Here is a 26,259-nt window from a genome sequence, read left to right as displayed (position 1 = left end):
GGGTCCATACGCTATCTGATCTGGTATTTCATAGCCCCACGGTTAGGGCAGTACGCACGGAGAGGTTAAGATTCATACTGCTTTTTTACTTGGTACACAGAATAAATCTGTTGTCACAATCGAGATATTTATGCATATCACTAAAACAGGATAGATTATTCTCTAAAGATCTCTAATCTTAATTAAATATTGCTTACATACACAAAAACAATCCAACTACATATATATTACATTTAGTGAATATTGCTTTAACAATGGTGGAAGCATGTTAAGTACAGTGGTTTTATGTTTCAAAGTCTTGTTTAGTTTAATGATATTCTACAGTATAGTTTTGTTATTACTGGTATAAATAGATCATAAGGTGGGCATTTTGGAGGTATAAAATTCAATAATAAAATAAGTAGTATAAACGAGCATATATTCTATTGAAGGTTTGTTAACCTGCCTGTTGTTTTATTATTTTAAATATTGAAAAGCTCGTGATTAGAACATTAACTATCTCTTGACCCTTAGCATAATAGTGTCGCATCTTGATATACACTGCCATATAAACTCAATCATTCAGAAAACTAGGTGATCTCATTATATTAACACCTCTGGACCTCAAAATATATACATATTAAAGAGATCTTCCATAGGCAGATTTTTTTTTAGTTTTTAGATTTATTGAGTTATCATGGTGTATATCACTTGAAACCGTAGTAATAAGGGCCCTGGTATAGATTACAGTAATGAAGATTTACAAAAAATACAAAAATTCAATACGCAAGGCATACTTTTAAAATTTCTCTACTACATATTTGTCTTCTCACTGGTAAAAAGCTTACCGGTCTTCTTTTGACCCCTATCCGCACCCAATGGTGCATAGGGTACATTTAATCGACGTGGGCATGTACTTGATCGTTAATTATATGAAAGCAAGGTGATCAGTCCTACGCTCTAGATTCTTGGACTAGGAGTGGAATATATTTGATAGAGTACACATGATGTTAGTGAAGGAGCTCAGGGTGAAGGACTAACTGCTTTATGGGAAAAGAAATGAAGAATGGGACTCGGGTTTGCATACACTATATTGCCAGTTATCAGTAATAGACAGGTATTGGCATGGAATACAAAGAATGGTTGGGTGTTATGTTTGGTCAGTACTTCTATACGGAGTTGAATCGTGGACCCTCAAGATCAGCACAAATAACCGGTTAGAGGCATTCAAAATGTGGCTACCTTGTAGAATGCTAAGCATTTCATGGACCGATATGGTCAGCAACGTGAATGTGCTCCAAAGAGCAAGAGTGGGGAGAGAGTTGCTGACTGATATCAAGTCTGAAAGGTGTCCTATCTGGGGCATGTGCTTAGGAGGAGAGAAGTACAAACTATTGCATCTAATTATAAAAGGTAAATTAGAAGGTCGTTGAGGTGTGGGTAAAAGACAGATTTCCTGGCTCCGGAATATACGAGATTGGACGGGGATCAGGACCGTCTAGGCGCTGTTTAGAGCTGCCCAAGACAGGGACAATTACTCCCAAGAGATAGTCGACATATGGGGGACATAACATGAAATGCAAAAAAGAAGATTGGGTATATATATATCGGTGGGGGCTCATATGATGGTGGCGGTCTCGGGTAGAGTATTGCGAGGTATTCATTCATCCTTGAGTAACTTCCAGTCGAACCTCTTGTTGCTGGTGTTCATGAGCGGGGGGCAAGGGGGCGGCGCCAACGTCCAGGGGGGCCCGCGGAAGCAGGCGAGGCTGCAGTAGGGCACTCCCTGCATGAGGCGGCTGAGCGAGGAGCCGCCGCGTGGGCCCAGCCCCGCCACCCCGCGCCATGACGTGTCCAAGGTGCTGGCGTGCCCGACCAGCATTATCGTGCCCCCTGAAAATTTGGAATTTTCAACTAAGCGTATACTTATTCTGTTGTGAAAAGTACCACTAATTAACAGTTTTGTTTTTAGATGGGAATTGCATTTATTATTTACGTTGCTTTTTATGACAAGGTTTATAGATCATTGAGTGGATTTTTGTTTCTTCAAATTAAAAAAAAAGTTTTATTTTAATTTGTGTTGGGAACAAGGAGGGATAATCTAGTGTGGGCCAATCAGGAAATTCTCAGCATTTGTTCATGCTGGAAAGAAACCATGTAAAACTCATCAGGAGAAACCGGACTGATGACTGTGATCAACAGACTTTCTGTTCCACTAGAAGAGGGTTCGGCATGTTGTGTCCTAGCTTGGTTTATGGTCCTTCACTATTTTTATCATAGATGATACCACCTCTCGTGACAGTTCCTTATGAACTGTCACGGATTCTAATTAGTATAGTGCAGAGGTCGGCAACCTCTTGGACCAAGAGCCAAACGTGAGTAGCAAAACAGTTAGGAAATTTTTTTGGAGCTAATTTTTTGTTTACTTAACATAAATTGAATTTATTGAATGTTTAAAGGAACCTGCAAGTAACAGATGTTTAATCAGATACAATTTTTTGCGCAAATTCAAACATCTATCATAGATGTACAAATCAGCGCAAAAAAGATTTTGATAACGCCCTTTTCTATTAATATAAACAGTTTTTATAAGTGTCTGTTAATCAAAAAAAAAAAGTATCTTTTAACATTCCACGATTTATGTATTTTATTATGCATTTTTAATTTATGAAGTAAAGAAGACCGAATAAAACTAAAGCACATATTTAAAAGTTCTAATTTCTTTAATGCACAGAATAATTTAAAAATTAAAATCAAAGTTATAACTGTCATTTTAAAATGTCGTTTTGAATTTGACAAAGAAAGAGCCACACAAAATTGCTTAAAGAGCCACACGTTGCCGACCCCTGGTATAGTGTATTATGCGTAAATACATTAATTTTGAAAGGCTGGGGTCGCAAGCACAGAAATATAAAAGGTATTATTAACAAGCTGTGCCAGTCATAAGGGAAACGTGTCCAATAGTTGTCTATCGCACTTACCGGCTTCCTCAGTCTCGGCGAGTATGTGTTGGACGAGGTCGGCGCTCCTCTGGTAGAAGTGGTTGCAGTCCTCCAAGTTGTGCGCCTCCCCAGCGGGCATCTGGATGAAGGGCGGCTGGCCGAGACGCAGGAAGGGCTGGTACTGCGCGTCCACGCTGCACCCCGCCGCCTGCAGCTCCTGCACCGACATCCAGCCCGGGGGCCCGGAGGGGTACCACACCAGCCACTCAAACAGGCCCGGCTCCACGCGGATCAGCGGCGGGTCGGGGGAGTTCAAACCTGCCAGATAAAGAAACAGAATTCATTAATAACAGAATAATTAATTAATCAAGATGAACTGTTTATATGACGCAGTGCACCATACACCATTACACCACGGGGGCGGACTTGAATATAGAGGGGAGATTATTGTAATTTACCTTCCAACATGGCCTGGGCCGTCTGAACACACCGGTAGGAGGGAGAGGAGTAGATGTGCGAGAGGGACACGCCAGCAAGCCGGAGTCCCTCCCCAACAAGGCGGGCTTGGAGCAGTCCCACCATGGTCAGCGGGCAGTCAGAAGTGTACGCCGTACTGCCACCAGATCTGTACATTAACAACTAAAACTTTACAACATTTGTATGAGAGTTTCTGCTTAATAAAAAGCTTTTTTAATCTCACCGATAGATGTGTCTAGTGAAATTCTAGTGATTCAAGTACATACAATGTTTCGAAATTGGATCATATATGCATATAGAACTTCTAAGAATTTGAGTAGTGTGGTTGTCAATCATAGGTAGAATTAATGAATGTTACACGTGTGATCACTTAAATCAGCCTATGATAGTCGTAAGCCCTGTAAATGCCTAGACTTCCACATTCTTCTACATCTATGTTGAGATGCCAAAAAATAAATAAAACTTTAAAATTTTAAAAATTTAAAAAAGGTATTCAGTAAATCCCTGGTTAACCTAAATAAAGAAGGAGCAGCTGTTTCGGATAATGAATTTCTTGGGTAACCTGTTGACATTTAAAACGCAAGAAACCAAAAACACACATTACATTGACAGGTACACGACAGGAGCAAGTACAGAAGAAGGCTATTAACTCCATTTTGATGAGCGAGCGGTACAGTAGGTGGGCGTTACACCTCTACTCTTCTGCCCAGAGATAGAGGCATGCCACAGTCTCCTGCTGTTTATTAAGTGCATACACATAATCATTTGTGGAACTGTTTCAGTTGATCCGAGTTAAGTTAACCGGGATTTACTTTAATAAAGTACTCTACCCTCATTTGTATCACACTCTTTGAATAACAGTAGAGCTATGAACAAAGAGTTCAAATAAATGCAAAAAAAGCTATTCTAGATTTTCTTTTGTGAAGGAAAAAATGTACCTTTTTGGTAATGAAGGGGGCATGTTCATATCTTTTCTAATATAGTTATCTTCTTCGTCGAAACAGTACGGAGCCCACGCACCATACGTGAAATCTACCCGTTCTCCGTGCCTCATGACTAAAATCTCTCTCATTCCTTTGCTTTGCTCGGTGTCTTCCTAAAAATAAAACAAACACAGAATAATAGCGCATGTTACTATTTTTTAAATGTGTAGAAATCAGAGTAAAAAGTGCGGGTTAGACTTACGTTATTTGTATCACTAGATTTGGTTGTTTCACCCGACTCGACAGATTTTTCAACTTCCTGATGGGGTGGCTCACAGTCTGGAATAAGCACATATTATCGATTAATTTTCTTTCCTTTACAATATTTTGGTTTTCTTCTGAAGAACACATTTATTGATTTGATTTCTTAAGGCAAAGTGATCAATCTGCCATTCCAGGTATCAATCAATATTTGTGAAATATGTTTGATACAGATAACAAATTAAAGAAAGTAATAGAGTAGTAAATCATAGAATGGCCCAGCCGTTAAAACAAGTTTTGCGCAAAAAACTTTTTCATTCCTTGCGCCAGAGATATTTTATTTGCTGCCCGAAACCATTAAGATTTCCAGTAGTGATCAGGTCTTTAAGAACAGTGTCCGTCGATGGTTGCTTAGCATTGGAAGGGACAAGGTAGATAGTGAATTAATTAAAGTCCAGGTGTAATTATCTTATTGAAAAACCTTTAAACTGTAAATTATTATTGTATCTCCTGTATGTTATGTATATAATCTAATAATTAAAAATATATATATGTTATTAAAAAATAGAAAATAAATATAAAAATCGTATTAACATGTTAGTATTCGGCTCAACACAGGCCATGCCTAAAGAGCCGTAATACATATAGTAAATGTATATATGAAATAAATATGTATATATGAATGTATCTATGTATTATGAAATAAATAAATAAATTAAAAAATTAAATAGAATGCGCTATTAACTAAGAAGAAGAAAATAAGAATGCACCAATACGGCTGTCCAAACTTAAAACACAGTAAGGAACATTTTTTTTTGTAGTAAGTTTTTTTGCATTTTTGGACTAAGTAGAATCTACTTAGTCCAAAAACGCAAAAAAAAACATAGTACAAAAAAATGTCCCTTACTGTGTTTTGAGTTTGGATAGCCGAATAGCTACGGTACTCGAGGTTGTATATCCATATTCACATTGGCTTTTCTAAGTTGGAGAAACTACTGCTAATGTTATATTATATGACAGCAAAAGTATTAGACATTTTTTGTTAAGATCTTTCGAATTGTATAAAAAAAATTACTGCTTTTAACACCGATAAAATATTAGATACATTGAAATACTAAAATAATTACTTCACCGACCCTGGAACATCACATGTCAATTGAAAAATTTATTACAAAAACTGTTTTTTACAGGAGACAAAACCAAATATTGTTAATAATATATTAAAAAGTGCAGCGTATTTCGCATACCTAATTTTAGGGATATACCATTTTCAAAATCCTTTCTACAGTTATGTGTAAGAGGAATTTAAAAAATAAAAAAATATATATAGACATTATCTTATACATACTGACGTACTGTATAAGATATTAACATTATATTATACATACCAGAGAGAAAACTTGGAACGATCAGGTATGCCATATACTTGAAAGCGGTCAAGTTAGGAGTCGAAACAATCGGCGGGTGTGTATGAGGAGATGCATGAACGTGGAAGAGGCGAGGGATGTTTGTAAGGACACAATGGTGTGGTGTTCCTGCGGGGAAGCGGCGCGATGGTTAGTTTTCAATTTTTTTTTATACATACCAATATTGGGACTGTTGCTAGATTTGGAGAGCACGCTGTCCACATCCGAGTTGCTATAGGCTGCCTTCAGGTCCCATTCGTTCATGCCCTGGTCGGCTGCCTTCTGGATGCAAGCCGGGCTGGACGGGGAGTCTACTTCTTCATGGCCCTCACTGTCCTGCAGCCCGGTCTCCGACAAGCCCGTGTACAGCTGCTGGCACAGCGAGTCTTCCGTGGACACCGCCTTCGAGGAGTACTTGGTGTCGTAAACCGGAGCTAAAAACATTTTTTTTAAATCCACTATTCTAATGACTATTGTTAATTGTCCGCCTCCGTAGTGTAATGGTCAGCGTGTTTAGCTACCATGCTGGAGGTCCCAGGTTCGATTCCCAGGGGGGGTGAGAATAAATATTAGTGAATTTACACTAATATTTTTTTCATATTACCCTGGACTGGTCCCTGAAGCGCAGAAGTGATCACCTTCATATAATACAGCCTTCATATAATTAACAATCAAGATAACAATGCGTCAATACGATGCAGTGCCCTATGCACCATTGGGTGCGGATAAGGGTTAGAGAGAGATTGTTAATTTGGGCAGTGATTATTCAAAATTTACCATAATTCGTAAAATATTATATAATTGCGCTCCCCACAACGATGTATTCATGTAAACTTCTTGAAAATTGGTTTTGGATTTAATTTATAAATATATCATTCGTAAAATCTGGTTGTGGGTTCGAACCCACTCTACCACAACTCAATTCTTATTTTTTTAAATAAAATGTCGCAAAAATGTGTGAAAAAAGTATGAAATTGGTGCATAAAATATAAGCAGGAACATTTAATTTATTATTTTTTAAATACACATTTTAAAGTAAAAGAAATACGGATGAAAATACATGCTATATTCTATTGTCATATCCCTTTTAATAAGCTTTTACTGTGATATCATCAAACTACATCAGTATATGTAATTTAAAAAAACTTTTTTATTTTGATTATTTACTGTTTTTGATGGATTGCCAGTTTATAGAATTTATTCTACTATATTCGCTTTAGTGAAACAGTCTATTTGCCTTGCGTTCGGAGAACAATTTTCAAATTCAAACAAGACAATTGTCAACTAGTGATATGCTTAGAATTAAACATACAACTGTTATGAAGTCCCAAAGGGATGGCTCTGTGCAGCGTCCAGGCATCGGATTCTGCTGTTCTCTCCGTGTACACGGCAGGTAAGTATCCAGTAATGCCTGAAAATATAACAAATCCACTGGTCAAGTTGTTAGATTTACAAGGGAGATATATTAATATAAGTCTTTGCCAGGAGTTAGGGGAAAAATAGCAAATATTTGTTAGATTAGGATCCAGAGTACAGTTGAAGAAAAAAGTCGTTAATATTACCCGTTAACCAAGATATTCCTTGCACCCAACCATCAGCAGAGTTGTGAAGCACCTTCTCGTCTATGTAAATATAGTCGCCAATTCTCAACTCCAGTTCGTCGCTCTCTCTGGAGGTGTAGACATGTTTTACTTTGTGCACCTGACAAATTAAAATGATGAACATCAATTAAAACATTTGAAAAAAATGCGCCTGTTTAACACGTTGACTGCTAGGGCAATTTTCAGAATTCCGGTCTGAAAACCCAATTCTTAAAATATATTCTTTTACTTTGACGTCGCCCACCTTATCAAGCTGATATACCCTGGGAATATTAGAAAGAGGGGTAGGGAGATGAAAGAAAATTCAGCACAAAAAATATACTTAAATTGATTTAATTAAAAATATAAAAATTATACGAAAGTGACTTTAACTTAAACTAATCTTATTCACTATCTTAAATTAGCTTAAAATTAATTAATCCTATCTTAAATTAAACTTATTCTAACCTTTGGTGAAAAAGATGCGCCGTGATGCTGGGGTGAAAAAGCTTTGTGAAAAAGCTGCGCCGTTGGATGCTGGGATGAGGTTCTTCTTATGACGGGCCGCCGAGCGATGATTCTTGCTTCTTATCTTCTTCTTCTCCTAGTAGAGCTTCAGCTCTTAATTTGAGGCTTATGACCCGGCGTGGGTCTACTTTTCTCGCAGCGTTTTCTGCGTGGGATACTCCGGATGAGTAACTCCCTTTTTTTTTCTATCTTCTTTCTCCCTGCGTAGAGCTCCCGCTCTTCTCCTCACTTAAGTCTTAAAACCTGGTGTAGGTATGCTCCTTCTAACTGATTTCTCCCGACTGCTCGATCCCCCTGATCTCTCCCGACTGCTGCTTACAACTCCTCGATCCCACTGATTTCCCGAATGCTCCTTCCAACTCATTTCTCCCGACTGATTGCTCCCAACTGACTATTCCGACCAGTCCGACTGGTCGGTCTTTTCTGATCCGACGGATCCCTTCCAACTGATCCTTCCAATTGTTGGCTTCTAAGTCCCCGGCTTCCAAGTGATTCCGACCAACTCTTTTCCGGCCAACTGCCGGCTTCCAAGTCCTGGCTTCCAAGAGATCGATCCCACTGATTTCTTCCCGTTATATTCAGTTTCTCTCCTTGAAGATCACGCCCTCGAAACCATTTTTCATTGGCTGACGGTGCGCTTGTATCCACCCCCAAAATTTTCAACGTCTAGACATCAATTAGCAAACATTTAATTTTATTTGCGCTATATAATAATAAAGAACCATCGGCAAATATCTTTACAAAGGCCAGCGGGTTGGCGACAGTTTTTTTTATGATTCAAACCTTTTAACTACATTTTAGTTTTACGACAGGTAAATTATAAAAGGTCGGAGCCATAAAAAATATTTGTGCGCACAGAATTTTTATTATTTTTTTTTAAGACTAATTAAATTAAACGATTGATAATTGATTATTTTTGCCAGGCTAGAGGAGAAACGTGGTTTCACCACGTCAATTTCTTGATTTTGAATAAAAAATTTATAATTATATTTCTGTTCATTTATTAGTAAATTTTCTGTTCACGTAAGCTAGCAATGATTTTTTGTTCTCTTCCCAGAAGCCATCTTCCATATTAGCACTGATATATTACGCATTTTATCATAGCTGCACGAATATAGCAATTAAATACAGTAAGAGATAACTCGTAGTCGGCATCCTAGCAAAGAACGCAATCTACGAGTTATCTCGTAGTTGGCAGTCAACGTGTTAAATCAAACCATGACAAGTCTGTTCAGTAGAGAAAGAGTTGTGTAATCAAGTAGAGGGCGGGGGTTGACGGTTGGACATAAGTAAGACGGTTGGACAAAGGTACCATCTGACTTAGGTTGAACAAGTTCAAATAACCATTAGTTTTACCTGGTGGGTAGCAAGTCTGGGGTCCCTGGAGTAGAGGCGTAGTTCCCAAGATGCTTTCTTGAGTGGCTGTAGGTTTTCAGCTAATGTTTTCAATGTCGGATACACGGACGACGGGAACTGGTACGCTAGAGTTATGTGCAGAGATTTCACATGGGGCTCTAAGCAAATAGCTGAAAAATAACAAAACATCTTAACAATACAGCCATTTTGAAGCATAATAACCCTTTATCAAACAAAGCATGAAATATATATTTTTTTTAATGCGAATATATTTGGTCAAAATCTTAAATCTCTTTTCAAAGTTATTCACTAATTGCTATAAATTTTTTACACAATGTTGCATTCGACTATGCGCATGTTTTTATGGGATAGGTGATTTTAACTGTGACAGGTAAAAACATGTTTTTTTTATAACAGCTTTCTGACTGAAACGGCAGCACCATCTGTTGAACGTAGCAACGAAACATGCAATACCAAACATTTCTTATGATGGACAGCACGCTTTTTGATAGTCACTGTCACTGAGCATTTTAAATGTTTTCAATGGCATTGTTATTTCACATATTTGTACTATTTTTATTGCTTTATATTTTCTTTCACAGCAACGCATGGCTGAGTACAGCAAGTAATAAATAAAAACAATACTTTTAATTATAAATATCGGTATTATATTATGAACTATTTGAGTTTAAAAAGTAATCACTATTTTTACATCATGAAGACCTCCACTCAGTGTGGGGAATATGTTCCATTAAGTTCCAACACTAAATGAGGTCGTTTTAACAAGTAAATTGTAATAATATTAAACATGCCGTCGGACTGTATATGAGTGTCAAAGCAACAAATTATGTGTGATTTTGGAGAATCTAACACTATAGCATAATACTGAATTAGCATTAAATGGGGTTTTATCAAAAAGTGAACAAAATATTCAAATAAAATATATTTAATAAAAATTCATTAATCCGAAATTGAAAGAACCACCATAAATTAAATACTCTTTGGAATCAGCAAATATGAGTAAAAAATTAACCCATTCTCCATTATGTACAAACATCATTAAAAGCGTGTGAATGCTGCGTTGTTTCGATTTTTCAAATTAATTTATATAAAATTGATAAAAAACATCAATTGAAAAAAAATCTTTTTTTTCATATGTATATTTTTTTATTTCAGGCGAAATATTTACTATAAATAAATATTTATTCAAATTAAAAAATATTTTTTAATTAGTATCAAATGTTTTTTTGGAGGGCCTGAATTTTGTAATATTTTTTGAATTATGTAAAAATTTAAATAATTGTTTGAATTAACAAGCTTTTGCTGAATAAAAGCCAAAATAAAAACATTTCATTTTTCTAAAGAAATATTTATTAAATTCTACCTACTCTCAGCAACGACAATAACAAAAAATTACTCCACATAAGGTGGAAAATGCTCCATGAAAACTAATGTAAAATGTAAACCATGTACATTTATTGTGTAGAATTAATGGCAGTCATTAAAGTAATAAAATGTTACAAATTATACTGTACATCAGAATACAGACTAGTATATTATTATAATGATACAGAAATGAAAAACTGACATGCATTTTTATGTAAAAAAAAAAGTGACATATTTGTCACCAATTGGCATAAATACCCACAGCAGCAATTCCATGTTTACTTGTCATATAAATATGGTATAAATATTAGAAGCAAGTGACAAAAACTACATTTTGCTTGATATGTTTGCAAAATAAAATGTATAAACTTTGAGAAACGTAACACATGATAATAAACACATAAACATATGTAATCCTCATCACATATCATTTCTCAACTTGATGGTAACGACCCCCGACGAAGGTCTGGGTCAAAGCTGTCAAAAAATGAGACCCGTATATGAAATATTATTTTAATAATATAATCAAGATTTTATAAATGTTAAATGCGAGGGGGTTGCAATGTTTTTGGTTTATTTTTTTACTTTCAGGGGGGTCAAGTCACTAAAAGGTTGAGAAATATTGCTCTAAGGAATGATATGATGGTGTTTCTCGGCTCAAAACACACAATATGAAAACAAAATACACTTAAACTTGTGTAGAACACGATTCTATTTAACAAATTCTCCCAATTTTAATATAAATTACACAAAGGTTTTTTTTAAAGATTCTCATAATGGCGATTTAGAAACTTGCCTAATACATAGCACGCAATTAGAAAAATTATATCTTATATGACAGCAATGCCTAGTATACGATTTTCATCAAGTAGCATTGTATTTACAAGTTTTCTTTTGATTGCATTTAAATTTAAAATATTTTCATTCAATAATGTTTAACAGTGTGTGTTATGTGCGGAGAAAAGGCATTGTATATTGTCAGTTAAAGCTTTTAGCTGAACGGGATGATATTGTAAAAACATCATCAAAACAAATTGCAATACGGCTAGTTATCTCAACAATGAAAAATATAAAACAGCAAATGAATCCAAAGAAACACATTTTGAACCGGATGGAATTTTTAAAATAATGTTCCCAACATAAGAAATGCAAAGACAAAGCAGCAACATGCCAACACTGTTGATTAGTTATGAGGGTTTGCGGCCTTACAGGGCTGTGGCGGCTCTTGGGGTACGGCGCACCACGGGAAGCACGTCGCCAGGGCGTCCAACTGTTCATACGTATCCACTGTCAGGCCGACTAACCAAACAAAAATTACCACCCATCAATCCTAATGCAATAATTTCAATTTAAAACGTGTCTTAACTTGATATAACACAAACATGCATCATTCTTCGCTTTTCATAATAAAGGCAAGAATGACACATGTTTTATATCCAGTTGAGACACACTCAAAATTGACATCTCATCTGTAGGATGAATAATCCAGTATCTAATATAATAAATAATATTAATATTGGTAAATTGGTGCGTCGTATATAGTAAAAACAATTCTGTACTGCAAGGCAGGTTTGGTAACTCCGCATGTTGTCCGTTTCTTTCATTAGTATTGCCAACATAAAAATGTTGGCATATATAATTTGATGGTTTGTATATATTTGGTGTCATACAGAAAAAATAAATTTGTAATTATCATGCAGATAAAATTTTTAATGATATTTCCAAGTATAAGTATGTCTTTATACACAAATATTGTGCCTTTGTACTCAAAATGCTCTCACTAAAAACAATCAAACATAAGTATAAAAATTGATACATTAAATAATTCAGAAGACACTAAGATATATCACATCACATCAAATTTGACAGATGGCACATTGAACTCACACGTAAATGGTTTTTATTAAACAAAGATATATAAAAGTTCTAAAAAGAGTGAATATGGTTTTTCAATCATGGGCAGAGAGACAAATATTACACAGTATATAAAGTGATAACATAAACCATGCGATAGCAGGTCATAAACCCTGTAAATGCCCAGAATCTATATTCTCATCTCAAAAAACCCCTTTATTTCTGTTGAGATATCTATAATACCATGCAAATATTATTTAAAAAATTAACAATTTTAAAAACCACAATGATGTTGACATCCACTATCATATTTTTCAATAAAGTTTTTGCATCGAGTATCAAAATAAATATTGTATACATAGAGAAATGCTGTAGAGAAGATGAAATAGTTTTTATTAATTTAAAAAAGTACTTACTTGAAGAAGAAACATGTTTGACATATTGAACAGCAATCTTCTTTAGGTATTCTGCATGTTCTTCAGAAACAAATAACCCCATAAAGTTGGGACTGATGTAGGGTTCTAGACTGAGGAAGTTATCAGGCGGTTGTCCTATGGTTTCCATGACGTGTTTCAGGGCTTTGGAAAGTTGTAGGGAGCATTCGTCCGGAGCCTGGAAATAAAGCTTGCTTAAAAATGTATTGAACAACAACCGCGAGTAAAGTAATCACTAAAAGCAAGCGTTCTCTTGTTATAAGTCTATTGGCATGAAATTCTCTTCCACCTGTATAATAAGAGTGAAATAAATTAAAAGAAACTAAAAATGTATCACTTCTCTAAATTGTTTAAACAACAGTATTATCTTATCTATTATATTTAAAAGTATTTCTTCTATTTTGACTGAGTACCTATGAATCATTTAAGCTCGTAATAGTTAGCTCTGGTAAGTATCTGAAAATGAGAAAAAATACGCCACAATAGCTAGCGTAGCGCCGTGTAATACGATCTGCGCACTACTGGTGCAGTAAACATGATACAACACGCTACACAAAGCACGCCACGCACGCACACACTGAGAAACGTTTGTGTATTGGTGATTTTATCTTCAATTTTTTCACAAATTATTTATTTTCATCGCTGCAAATGAATAACTTTATATTGTAATACTTTCGAGGAATTATATAACGGAGGAATACAAAAATTCAGAGCCCGTATCTATTATATTTTATATTGATATTCTCATTTGAAAAGTCGAGTTGTAGTAAATACATATCACTGGGAGAGGAAGGTTAAAAAATATTTTGGTGCTCTTCAGACCTTAAAGAATGAGACCAGAGTGACATGCGGAGTGAAGTTGTGGGCCCCGTTCCAGCCGCACAGCTCCTTGGACTTGATCCAGTGGTCCTGCAGCTGCTCCAGCAGGGGCCCTGTGGGGCAGGCGTACAGGATGTACTCCCGCGGGATGTCCTCGTCCAGGCTGGAGTCGCCCACGTGCGTCAGCAGCCAGTCGGAGGCCAGCTGGACACTCCTGTTGCCCGTAGCCGCCAGCGCTTTAATACTGAAATATTTTAGGAGTTACGCAAGCATTCCATTACACAATACTTAAATGAATTCCAATTGCATAAATAAATTGATAATAATCAAATCAAAATTATTAATAATGATTAATAATAATAATCCGCTTTTGTCCGCTCCTGTAGTATAATAATCAGCACGCTTGGCTACCGTTCTGCAGGTTCTGGGTTCGATTCCCAGGGGGGGGGTCAAATAAATTGTTTTATTCACTTTAATATTTATTCAATATTACCCTGGACTGATACCTGAAGCGGAGGGCTGATCACCTTTCAATCATGTGTTAATGATCAAAGTAACACTGCGTTTACATGACGGAGTGCCCTATGCACCATAAGGGAGTAGACACAGGTTTGAAGGAGAAGAAGAATAATAATAAAAATAATAATTAAATAATTTCAAAATCCGCAAAATTTTACGATCAAAATAATTATGTACGGATATCTGATTGTACTGTTTGGAGAAATGTGAATAAAAAATATATAAATAAAAAACCATTTTTACAAGTCATCAAATTTATCTTCATTTGTTATCACGGTGTAGAATAAAAATAAACGAATTCAATAATACGTAATCCATAAAAAGAAAAATTAGCCTAAGAAGTATTTTATGGTAACCATACCCATTTAGCATATTGATTTGAAATGTCAAAAAACTATATTGCCACAAACTTCTAATATACACGTTAATAATTTAAATTATCACTTGAAAACATCAAAAAATAAACGTAGTTATTATCATCATATCGAACCGAATTTGAATACATGATACTTAGAGTAAAATTTACATTTTTAATAACCTGTGTGCAATTTGAATACATAACGTGTTTATCATATCAACTAGTATAGAGGAAAACTCACGCCCTGTGCTTCGGAAACCCCATTTGCAGTAGAATTTGAAGTGGAGTTACATTTTGTTTAGAGATTTTACTAGGTGTGGAAATTTTACGAGGCGGTAACGCCGTCATTTTCAAATAAATATTATTTTAAATCGCACAATTTGTTTACGTATTCGTTGTCAAGTATTTTGACTTATGTAGTGTTGTTATTACGAAAAATACTTATATTAAAATCTTAATTAAGAACTATGTCCAATTTCCTAAAATATATATTTACCTAAAATTTATATGTTCCCATTTTATTCCAATATAATTTCCTTATACTCTTGAAATATGTATATCGACTTTACCTAAGTATACTATCGTAAGCCACAAAATGCAATCAGAGATTATAATATATTTTGACCGACACATTTGTATCAAGTTGCCGAAGCTTTGCGACCATGAAAAAAGTAATTTATTAAAAAAAACACACACAAAGACGCGCTAATCAATGAAGATATTATTTACTCTTCAATAAATGGATTGATAGTTCTACTTTTTCAATGAAATAAGAACACTTGTAGGGTGAAAAGACATTGAAGAAAAAAATGTAAATATTTTACAATTGACAACACTCAATCAAATCTGTCAACTGTCAGTTTGCCGGCGTCGAATCGTAGAAATCTAGGTTTAGTTTTTTTTAATGCGAGTAAACCATTTGAATAGGCTTGTTTTGGTGTAGCTAACATATCTTCGAAAATGGCATCTCAACCATCAACTCAATACGCTTGGACTAAAGTCAATAGTGCATTTCCAATACTGAACAATTCTTTGTTTAGCGACTGCACAGCCACAGAGTTTGAAGAAGTTTTAAATATCTTAATAGAAATGAAAATTGAAACAAACACGAAAGATGCCATTTTGTCAAGTATCGAGGTATATTTGAGGCAGCGGGTGGTTCCAGAGTTTTGGAAGAAATTCCAAACCTTTTGTGATGACATGGAAGGTTTTCAACGCTTCAGAAATGCCGTGAAGGAATTATACGACGCTCTGTATTGTTTTGTTCCAATGTTAGAAAGGTTGGAAAAACTTAACACCCTCTGCGTGCCCAGGAAGTGCGTTTATGGAGAAAGCAATATAATGTCTGGCTTTAAACAACTAGTCAGAGCGACCCTCCTCTCTCAGTTACCATTGGATTTCCAGCACATAGTTTATGATTTTTATAAAATATCATTCAACGTGTTTTGCTTTGCCGATGATCAAGCGCAAAGAGATTCTGATCAGAGCGACTCTACCGATGACGTGTCACCGTGCGGTGGTTGTAACGAACTAAAGAATGATTGCCAATGTCAGTACATTGCCAGAGTTTTTCGTGAAACTAACAGTAAATTAATGGATCTCCAACTATTGGAGAGATTGACCGGACAAGTTCTGACAAACTTGATCCAATTAAGGATTGAGAATCACGTTCAGACTTCGTGTAAAGGAACATTCGACGTGTCTCATATATCCACTCTAGAATCTTGGCTAGATACTACGGTGATGTCCTGGCTGACGAAAATCTACTGCGCCGGCTCTTCTGTCCCTTCGGCTGACGACCCTCTTATTATCGAGGCCATTAAAAAGTTTAAACACAAACTGAATTACTTCCTCTATGAAACTTATACAAGAATAATGATCGATCAAATTTTCGAAATAGTAATCGAATATCCGGATTCGCAGGCGGCTATTGAGGATATCAAAATATGTCTGGATAAGACGGAACTTCGCAGCACTTTGAGCAAGAAATTGCAAGCCGCCCTGGAAAAGAGATTACTCCACCCCGCTGTCAACACTCCCGACATCTTAACGGGTTACATTTCTGCCATCCGCGCTCTGCGTCACCTCGATCCATCGGGCGTTCTGCTCGTCACGGTCACGCAGCCGGTGAGGAATTACTTGCGTACGCGTGATGACACGGTGCGGAGCGTAGTCAGCAGTCTCACGGAGGAAGGACCCGGAAGTGATTTAGCCGAGGAGCTAGCCAGAGTCGGAGAAGATCCGGCAGCTCCTACAGCTAAGATAGACGAAGATCTCCATTGGAAACAGTGGACTCCGGACCCTGTAGACGCCGACCCCGCCACCCCGACTAAGTATCGGAGTAGCAGCGATATCATTTCTATGCTTGTAAATGTTTACGGTAGTAAAGAGTTATTTGTCAACGAGTACAGAACTCTCTTAGCGGACCGACTGTTAGCTCAATCTATATTCAACGCCGAAAAAGAGATTCGTTATTTGGAGTTACTAAAGATAAGATTTGGCGAATCTCAATTACATTTTTGCGAAGTTATGTTAAAAGATATATCCGATTCTAAGAGGATTAATGGTATAATACAGCAGGATTCGACATCTGAAAAGGCCAACCAAAAATTTTATACAAATGCCATGATATTATCCGCTCAGTTCTGGCCACCTTTTAAAGATGAAACCTTAGAATTACCTCCGGAGGTAAAAGAAAATTTGGAAGTGTATACCAAGAATTTTGAAGCTCTGAAAGGAAATCGTACTCTCTCTTGGAAACCTCATTTAGGCACAGTCAATATAGAAGTTGAGATAAATGATAAGATTTTAGAATATACAGTGTCACCCATATTAGCCACAATCATAATTCATTTTCAAGAGAGATCCGAATGGATGCTGGATGATTTGAGTCAAATTATGAAAGTTCCCGCTACCGTTTTGCGGAGAAAAATTATTTATTGGCAATCTACGGGGATCATTACGGAAACGTGTACGGACAAATATGTCTTAGTGGAAGGAGATGATTTAAAATCTTCATCCAGACCTCAGATGGTGCCATCATCTTCGCAGAACCAAGAGATGGTGTGCGAAGAAGAGGAAGAAAGCGCTATGGCATCAGCCCACGATCAAAGAGAAGTGGAACTGCAAGTGTTCTGGTCGTATATAGTTGGAATGCTGACAAACTTAGATTCCTTGCCATTAGAACGGATTCACCAAATGCTGAAGATGTTCGCTTCTCAGGGCATGGGAACTGAATGCAGTTTACAGGAACTTCGACACTTTTTAGATAAAAAAGTCAGGAGCCACGAATTGGTATTTCAGGGAGGTTTATATAAATTACCAAAAGCATAAAATCATCCATGTTATTTTTTTTTTAAGAAAAATAAATAACATTCTAATACCTTTGTTTTTATTACTGTTTTTAACACATTGGTTACAGTGAGGTTTTTTAAATAAATGTAATTTGATACAGGTAAGTATTAGATCGCATCGAAAAAATTACAGAAAAGAATAGATAATATTTTTTATCTTCATAATAAACTACTTACTTTTTATCATTACCATGCATTTCTTTGTCCGTGGCGGATAACTTGTGCGGCATCCAAATACCCATCTTATGCACTTTCCCATTCCAGTTTGAATAAAACTGCACTGTAGACTAGGAAGATTCGAGTTTTTGGCTCAATTCTTCAATGGTTTAAAGTACTTTTACCGTGTACGGATGCAAACTGGTTCAAGCCTGACTGTTTCAAAATAATGCCGTGATTTCTGATCCGCCTAATAATATTGATTTTGGTGACAAATATAATTTTACTGAACATGTCCGTATAGGAAGCTAGGACTTAACCATAGATTGTATCATTCATAATAATATTTAGATAAAAAGGAATGTGGTACTAATTAATGGAAAGGAGGAAACTCAATGTTGTAAATAGATTTTTATTGTTATAGTCATTGAAAAAACTAAAAATGAACAGAATAAATAATATTGTGGACTTTGAACCTAAGCTTTAAATAAAAAAATTCACAGAAAACGTAACAAGTAAAAGTATATCAGATTTACGAAATAAAGACTGCAAACTTATAATTAATTTAATACATGGATCCGCAGTCTAAAGGTATAAATACTTTGAAATATAATTGGATAATAAGTCAACACAATATATTACTTTATTTTCTTCAGTACAGCTGTTAGTATTTATCCACTGAGAATAAGACAATTTAATACATATAGAAGAGAATAAAATAAATGTTTGAAAAAAATCCATTTGGTTATGGAATCATGTTTGTTCAATGATGCTGATATAATTCCATATCAACAGATACATTGGTTTGAACTATTTTAGTGCCGAAGAGCACAATCGCCCTTCTAGATAGTTCTATCGAAAATGTATGGCACTAAAATGGTTAATTAACAATGATAGTCGATATTGTTACACAAAGAAGTTGATTTTACTTAATTCATTATTATTATTCATTTATTACAGAAATTTAAAAAAAAATTACCAGTGGATAAATTGCATGGTTTTTATAAAATATATATACAAAAGGCAAAGCATGTGTATGTTAAAAAAAGATTGTGTTGGTGAGTGGCAAATAAAAGAAGCGTAAATATTTACACATCTGAAAAATATTCAAAGTAATTCTGTTGAAATACCCAAAGAAAAAAAAGTTTGTCAAATTAAAAATGTTCTTATTGCATTATTATGTAGTTTTCACTTTAATCTTGTGCAAATAAGTGTACATAAAGATAACAATAATGTGTTCATCTAGACAGAAGTACGTATTAGGATAAATCGATGTGAACAAAATACTAAATATAACATTTAAACAATAATAATACATGCTTATAATAATTTTAATACTGATATTATAGATAAAGAGTGTTATTTTATATTTAAATAAAGGATTAATAACATAATTAAACAGTTTTATCATATAATTTGTAGTTTATAAGTATGGAAAAAAAATGTGCTCGTTATAATTATCATAATTAAAAATCATTAACTTTGGAAATTAGAATTGTTTATTTGATCTTATATCATATGACTAACCTAAAAACAATAGTCAAATATGTAAAAAATAAATATAAAAATATTCTCAAACACAAAAGCACCCTCCATAAATACATTATTCTTATTTTACACACTACAATTAGTATTTACAGTTACAAAGTTATATATGTACCGCAATTGTTTGCATAAAATAGATCCAAGATTTTTATTTCTTATTTTAAAGTACAACCACCTCATTACAATTATTACTTCTATAAAGCACCAATAATTTAATAACATTAAATTTCATATGATTTAAGGATACAAGTCATTCGTAGATTCAAGCATACATTCCTTTTTGCATTTCCGATGAAATAAATATATATTCCAATACAATTGGTCCCACAGGAAACATTCCATACACTTTTTGTTACAAATTATAGTTTAAAAAAATTATAATTATAAAAGAAGCATTATTTATTTATAGATAATTAGATGGTAAAATGACCAGAAATTTCACCTTTTCTGTATTATAGACTCTGATCACTGTCACGTCTATAGATATGTTTTCTTAAAATCGACAAACATAACTAATTTTTGTGAAATCAAGCCAATAGTAATTCATTAAACAGGCAGGGAAAAATGGGTAAGGTTTTCTTTGTAAATGACTATCTTTCAAACTGGTGTTAATTTTAACATTCAACTGTTTAGTCAAACACCACAATTTATGGTATACAGTACGTTTTTTACAAACAGAATTTTGTATAGCAATTAATTTATCGAAAGTTCTATAAAAATACTTTTATGTAGTCAGATATATCATGCATGATGCCATATATTCTAAAACAATATGGCTATTGTAGTGCATACATATGTATGTCACACAAATTATTCAGTAGGTATCAACAGTTTCGTTACCTAAAGCAATTTACTCTCAACTATTAAATTGCCTACAATGTTTGAAATCAAATTTTCCATTCAGTTATCTCCTTACTTTATGTTTCCATATCCTTTTACCATTACCGTAAGAGAAGTTATTTTTAATGCAAGAAATATAATTTACATTGCTGATATATTGTCACAAACTGCAACATAAATCGATTAAATTAGGGAATCAGTAAAACAGCATATTTGATAATTGGGAAATTAAAAAGGAGGAATATTAGAGTAGAACACACTCTACATACAAAGGGATTTTTTTAAAGATTTATAAAATGAACCACTTTGCTTACGAAATACGCCTGCAAAAGAAAAAAAAAACCTTTTCGGTAAGTTACCAACGTTACTAAAAATTAGTACCAATACCATCAAAATTAGTGCAAAACAGTTCCTGTTCCTGTTAGTTGCTTTATTGGGTACTCTACATAGACTGAGTATAATGTACGTAGAGTAAGCTAAGCAGAGGTGACCAATACCAATTCGTAATGACGGCATCACAATTTGTTAATTGAAATAAATACTCATAGTTTAATCCTTTGTCTCTCTTATTTACGGATTTTAATAAGAATAGTGCTGATTGATTGTCTTATGATATTTTATATGAATTTAACATTTGAAAAAAATAACACCCCATTAAGAATTATTATTATTTATACAACTAGGTAAAGATACAATATAAATGCAGACATATATCGCTCACTCCTTTCAACGACGTCATATTTCAAAAATCTTGATTTTTCAGGAGATCCTTTTTGAAGCTTAAGCGTATTAAAAATAAATATCAAGCCTCTTATTGAACTTTTTACTGTGCAACAGATCTTTTTAGGTAAAACCTGAAGGTTTTTTCTCCATTTGAAAAATATTTAGTATATTTAAAAAAATAATTACACAATACCTTTTCTTCAAAATGCAAAAACAACACTTTCTGCCCTGTAGCGGGTAAATATTAAGTTAAAAATATGCCACTTTTGCTGGAATATAGTACATTTTCTGGGCATTCCGAAAACATGCACAACTGAAAATTTTCAATTTTTGATATATGACGTTGTTGAAAGGAGTGAGCGATATGTAGATGGCATGCATTTTCATGTCAAATGTGACCACTGCAATGTCAATTCATAATTGGCATATCCAGTTCTATAAGTACATCTGCCAATCAATTAAATGTTTAAATATATTTTATGATTACGAAATAAAAGCGGAGAAAATAAATTATATTATATTACATACTATTGTAATAATACTTTACCACAAAAGCGTATTATGTATTACAAAAATAAACAAAAAGAACTTAGAATCTATAGTAAAAATGAAAAGTTTACACGTAACTAATGTTTTATACACCAAATTAAGTAAACATTAAAGCAATTTAAAATTATTTTGTTTTTTACAAGCAATTGAAAAATTAAAGTAACATTAGTAAAATTAGAAAAGTGGTAACATTTAAAAAAAAAAAATATTTTTAAAAATTATGAATTATTTGAAACAAGTAATTTATAATACTAAACATGATTAAGATTTTGAAAAGGTATAAGTAAAAGAAAAGGTAAAAGATATGTTTTTTTTAGTAATATACTAAATTTATTATTTTTTAATAAAATTTAAGTAGTTAATTAATATAAGTTTTGAAAAAAGTTTGGAAATGTGATTTTTGCTAACATTATTTAGTGAAACAGTAGGAATGGATAAATAATAATTGATTTTCAAACACAATAATTTAATAGCCTACTACACAATTAAGTTAACTTGTAAAATGTTAAAGATTTGTTTATAGGGTATAAGAAAATATTAATATCCCAAAACACAAATGGAATGTACTAAATAAGGTTAGAAAATGCATATAAAAACTTTTTCAACTAAATTTCCATGTACATAAATAAAATATTAATATTAATTGCCAACACGATGAAAATAAATCCCACGTTTATTATATATTGTATCCTGTCCAAACCAGTCCAAAATCCAATCAAGTAAGGAACATTTTAACATATCCATAATGGTATCATTAAAAAACCCATATTAAAACAAAGTAAATTAAAAATTATATTATACTATATAATATAATAATACAATTAATAAAAATCATTACTAGAATATCAAGAATTTATTATTTGAGAGTTATGTAATATATTTATACGGTGTTTATCGTTTCCATTCAGGTTTCATTATTCCAAATGGATTTCCATTTAAAAAATGGCAAACAGCTCTGATTTGACTTTCACATGAGTGCTATTTGACTATAAGTACTATATACATCTAAAAGTACCTCACTTGAATTAAATTTTGCACTATTTATTTGGATTTTTAAAAAATAATGATAAGTATAATTTGCAAACATTAATAAATAAAACAAAATAAAATTATCACCGAATAAATAAAATCGCACAACCATATACATATACCCACTTCTAATCTCCATCGATCTGGAATTTGCTCGTGCCCAAAATTTCTTATTTCTCAAATGAAAGATCATCATAGAGAGAGTGCACACATTTTGACATTTGATAAATAATTACGAAGAATGCTATTAGTGAATAAAAATATGTGAAAAGTATTACAAACTTGACTGAAGATGTTCTTTTGTTGTTACAAAAGCATAAAGAATAATTGTTATATATTTTAATTTTTGCTATCTAGTATGTAATACTGATGTAAGAAAATCTCAAATTTTACAAATATGATTAAATAGTATCAACTTCACTGCCAATTTTATTTGTAAAAAAAACTTAAGTCATTAACTTTTAAACTCTTTTGTAAAATAATACTTCTACGTGCATACGTATTAGGAATATTTAAATATTGAATAGTAAAAACAATAAAACAATTTTCGTCATAAATTACGTTTTCCATTTTTAAAAGCACATTCCTTAACACACGTACATTTATTTAATTTTATTGTATCTTTATTAAGTCCTACATATATAAATAAACATAGTTTAATACAATAAATGATGATTAAGTGCAGTGGACGGGCTGGTTATGAAATTAAGAGTAAATATGAGAATAAATAAAATGAGATCCTAAATATATATTTTTAAGTGTTACTTCACAAAACGCGATACACCAAATACATTGTTTTAACAATTATAAAAGTCAGTGTGATTACTAAAATAAGAGCAGGCATCCATGCAATCAAGTACGCATATGATACACAAGGTGTCCCTAATAAAAAAGAAGAAAAAAACGAGATCCGTCAAAATTCATTTTAAAAACCAGACTGAATAGATAGATTTTTAAGATAAATATAAACATAGTTATATTTAACACATTTTTATACAGAATAATAGATCAAATTTGGATGATGTAAATTAAATAAACCGCAAGTATGCCTTTTTTAATAGCAATATCTAAATGCTTTATTGTGTTTGGGAACAAAACTGTTCTGCAATATTAATCACAATTTTTATAAATAACTTTTTATGTTGCACAGTGGAGTTAAATGGAATAGGTGTGATTGAGTTTGTCTGAATTAAAAAAAAATGCTAATATCTCCCACCAAGTCTACAAGCAGTTTCAGTTTTTTTCATGGTTTTTGGGACACCCTGCATATTGTTACTTATGCAGATCTAAAAACAAGGTATAAAGATCTAGTCTGAGGTAAATTATAAAAAAAAAATCATACTAGGTATGTATGCATATGGCATACCATAATCATAACAGTGTAGAAGTCATTAAGGTGGAGACTGACCGGAGCATTTCGTTGTAATGTAACACGTTACGATGCGAGCATTCAGGCAGTTAGTACACCGAGCCTAACGCTTCATCCATAGTTTCGGATGCTCGGTGGTGCTTGCCGTGAGCGATGTTACGATGTTATGTTACAACAAAATGCTCCGGTCAGTCTCCGCCTTTAGGAAAGTGAACAAAAAGATCAAGTTAAAGATTGTTGCAGAGAGTGCCAAAATTCTAAAGAAGAAAATTAAAATAAATACAAACATTCATTACAGTTTCACACACATTCTTCTTATACAAGTTTTTTTGGATCTTTAATGATTTCAAAATGATATTTTGGTTAATTTTGAATTTATGATCTTCTACTGATCAAAAACCCCATTATATACATATACAAAAATACAAAACAAAACATTGCTATTTGTAATGCTATCAGAGTTTGTATTGGTGTTTGTACTGTATATTCATATACGACCAAGGGATGGAAACGCATTGTAAGTATTCAACACTGTATACAAGCATTTTGTATGTGTTAGTACTATGTTTGGGTGAACTCCGATGGTTTACAAGGTCACAAATGAAGTAAAAAAAGAAGGAATAATTAAAAAAAAAAATCTCATTCTGGTCTTACAGACACTCATATGGATTCTCAGTCAGGCGCATCTAATACAAATCCAATTTTAAGAACGCAATAAAAATAAAAAGCATGCTGATTTTGAGTCTATGGAATAAAATAATAATACACGAATGACTGGTGTCAAGTCAGGGAAATTGAAGATTTACATAATCCAAGAATTTGATTAGAGCGAGGGGTAACGTAAGATTTATCATATTTAGTTTGAGCAAAAACAATTTGATTTAACTCAAACATAAGACTGATCACCCTTCACATATTTTGCAATCAAGAAACTCTGCATTATTCTAGACCAATATACGTAAAAGAAAGAATATTTTTTTTATGTAAAAACGACCACACGCACATAGGAAGGTCGAGTCTTAAAGACAATGTAAAGACAATGTTGTTAATTGCAGAGCCACATTATCAACATACACATTCTATATGAAATACTAAAAAATGTCCTTTTAATTATGTTTCACCGTAACAACTAGGTTTATATGGACATCTTTAAAACTAATGTCACAAACCTGTAAATACGGCAACACTGGCATGGTAAAAAGATTTATAAAATGAATGCCTAAAACCAGTGTACACATTGAACCAAACAGCTAACATGGCTACTGTGGTTGCACGCATTTTGTTACAGAAAATTAGCTAAACATACAGTTCGATAAAACGAATGCCCCAAATTTGATAGATACAGTAGTTCAGCGATGGCGCCTTGTGGAGGGCAGGGTTGGGCTGTGCGGGGGCGTGATGCTGCCGCTGGCGGGTGCAGGTGGCGCCCCCTTGTCTGAGCGCTCGAGTGCGTGGCCCGGGCGCTTGAAGGGCCCCAGGCGCTTGTGAGGGCGCGGAGAGAAGCCGTGTTGCGCGGCAGTCTGTTGGGAGACCTCCTGTGCCGTGGCCGTAACCACAGAGTGGTTAATCCAGGTGGAGATATTGCGGCCTGGAGCGGCTGGCGCCCCATGGTCCAGGAGGGCTGCCGCAAGACTTGACTCTGAGAAGGAAATGAAATGATAATTATGCCATACTGCCATTTTTTTCAATCATACTAAGCACTAGGAGTAAAAAAAAGTTTATTAATCTAAATTTTGCAATTGTATTCATTTTTTTAGGTTTTAGTACACACATCGATGTTTTCATACAAAACTATTAACACATTGTTTGCAGGAAATTCTTAAAAGCGTCTATTACATATTGTTGGTAGAGAGAGGAAGATGCTTATAAACAT

The 26,259-nt window shown here is 33.9% G+C and overlaps 3 protein-coding genes across 7 annotated transcripts in view; 1 reads left to right on the top strand and 2 right to left on the bottom strand.

The window, feature by feature from the left end:
- Positions 1–329: 329 nt before the first annotated feature.
- Epp (Ecdysteroid phosphate phosphatase) lies at positions 330–15,225 on the bottom strand. Of its 2 annotated transcripts, XM_088258830.1 has the most exons (13): positions 15,064–15,225; positions 13,949–14,189; positions 13,109–13,304; positions 12,048–12,137; positions 9,453–9,622; positions 7,551–7,689; positions 7,301–7,399; positions 6,168–6,422; positions 4,584–4,660; positions 4,337–4,494; positions 3,380–3,546; positions 2,961–3,239; positions 330–1,872 (listed from the first exon to the last, which is right to left on the bottom strand). In XM_088258830.1, exons 1-13 carry the CDS (start codon positions 15,168–15,170, stop codon positions 1,640–1,642), a joined length of 2,211 nt encoding a protein of 736 aa, XP_088114956.1. In that variant the 5' UTR covers positions 15,171–15,225; the 3' UTR covers positions 330–1,639. The 2 variants fall into 2 exon arrangements, with proteins under 2 accessions (XP_088114956.1, XP_088114958.1); XM_088258832.1 differs by lacking the exon at positions 12,048–12,137.
- A 460-nt stretch (positions 15,226–15,685) lies between these two features.
- Positions 15,686–18,202, top strand: mr (anaphase promoting complex subunit morula). The gene has a single exon (XM_088258873.1). It carries the CDS (start codon positions 15,783–15,785, stop codon positions 18,153–18,155), a length of 2,373 nt encoding a protein of 790 aa, XP_088114999.1. The 5' UTR covers positions 15,686–15,782; the 3' UTR covers positions 18,156–18,202.
- A 4,058-nt stretch (positions 18,203–22,260) lies between these two features.
- LOC148310186 (putative Rho GTPase-activating protein CG5521) overlaps positions 22,261–26,259 on the bottom strand; it is a 44,624-nt gene continuing 40,625 nt past the window's right edge. For all 4 annotated transcript variants that reach the window (XM_088258828.1, XM_088258829.1, XM_088258826.1 and 1 more), the window contains one exon: positions 22,261–26,025. In XM_088258828.1, coding sequence (XP_088114954.1) covers positions 25,736–26,025 — 290 coding nt within the window. In that variant the 3' untranslated portion in view covers positions 22,261–25,735. The remainder of the gene's footprint in view (positions 26,026–26,259) is intronic.

The sequence above is a fragment of the Brachycentrus maculatus genome, unplaced genomic scaffold, assembly GCF_059751285.1.
Source record: "Brachycentrus maculatus isolate JH-2025_06_01 unplaced genomic scaffold, ASM5975128v1 h1tg000104l, whole genome shotgun sequence".
Classification (NCBI taxonomy): Eukaryota; Metazoa; Arthropoda; class Insecta; order Trichoptera; family Brachycentridae; genus Brachycentrus; species Brachycentrus maculatus.
Note: the sequence above shows the minus strand (reverse complement) of the source record. Positions and strands in the feature narration are given on the sequence as shown.

Bases quoted from the DNA above. Each gene is read 5' to 3' on its own strand.
- Epp (XM_088258830.1), bottom strand. From the start codon at position 15,170: ATGACGGCGTTACCGCCTCGTAAAATTTCCACACCTAGTAAAATCTCT. The intron at 9,623-12,047 runs GTAAGGCCGCAA...GTTATTTTTCAG, and splicing joins CCAAGAGCCGCCACAGCCCT to CTATTTGCTTAGAGCCCCAT. The intron at 4,495-4,583 runs GTAAGTCTAACC...TTTTATTTTTAG, and splicing joins AATCTAGTGATACAAATAAC to GAAGACACCGAGCAAAGCAA.
- mr (XM_088258873.1), top strand. From the start codon at position 15,783: ATGGCATCTCAACCATCAACTCAATACGCTTGGACTAAAGTCAATAGT.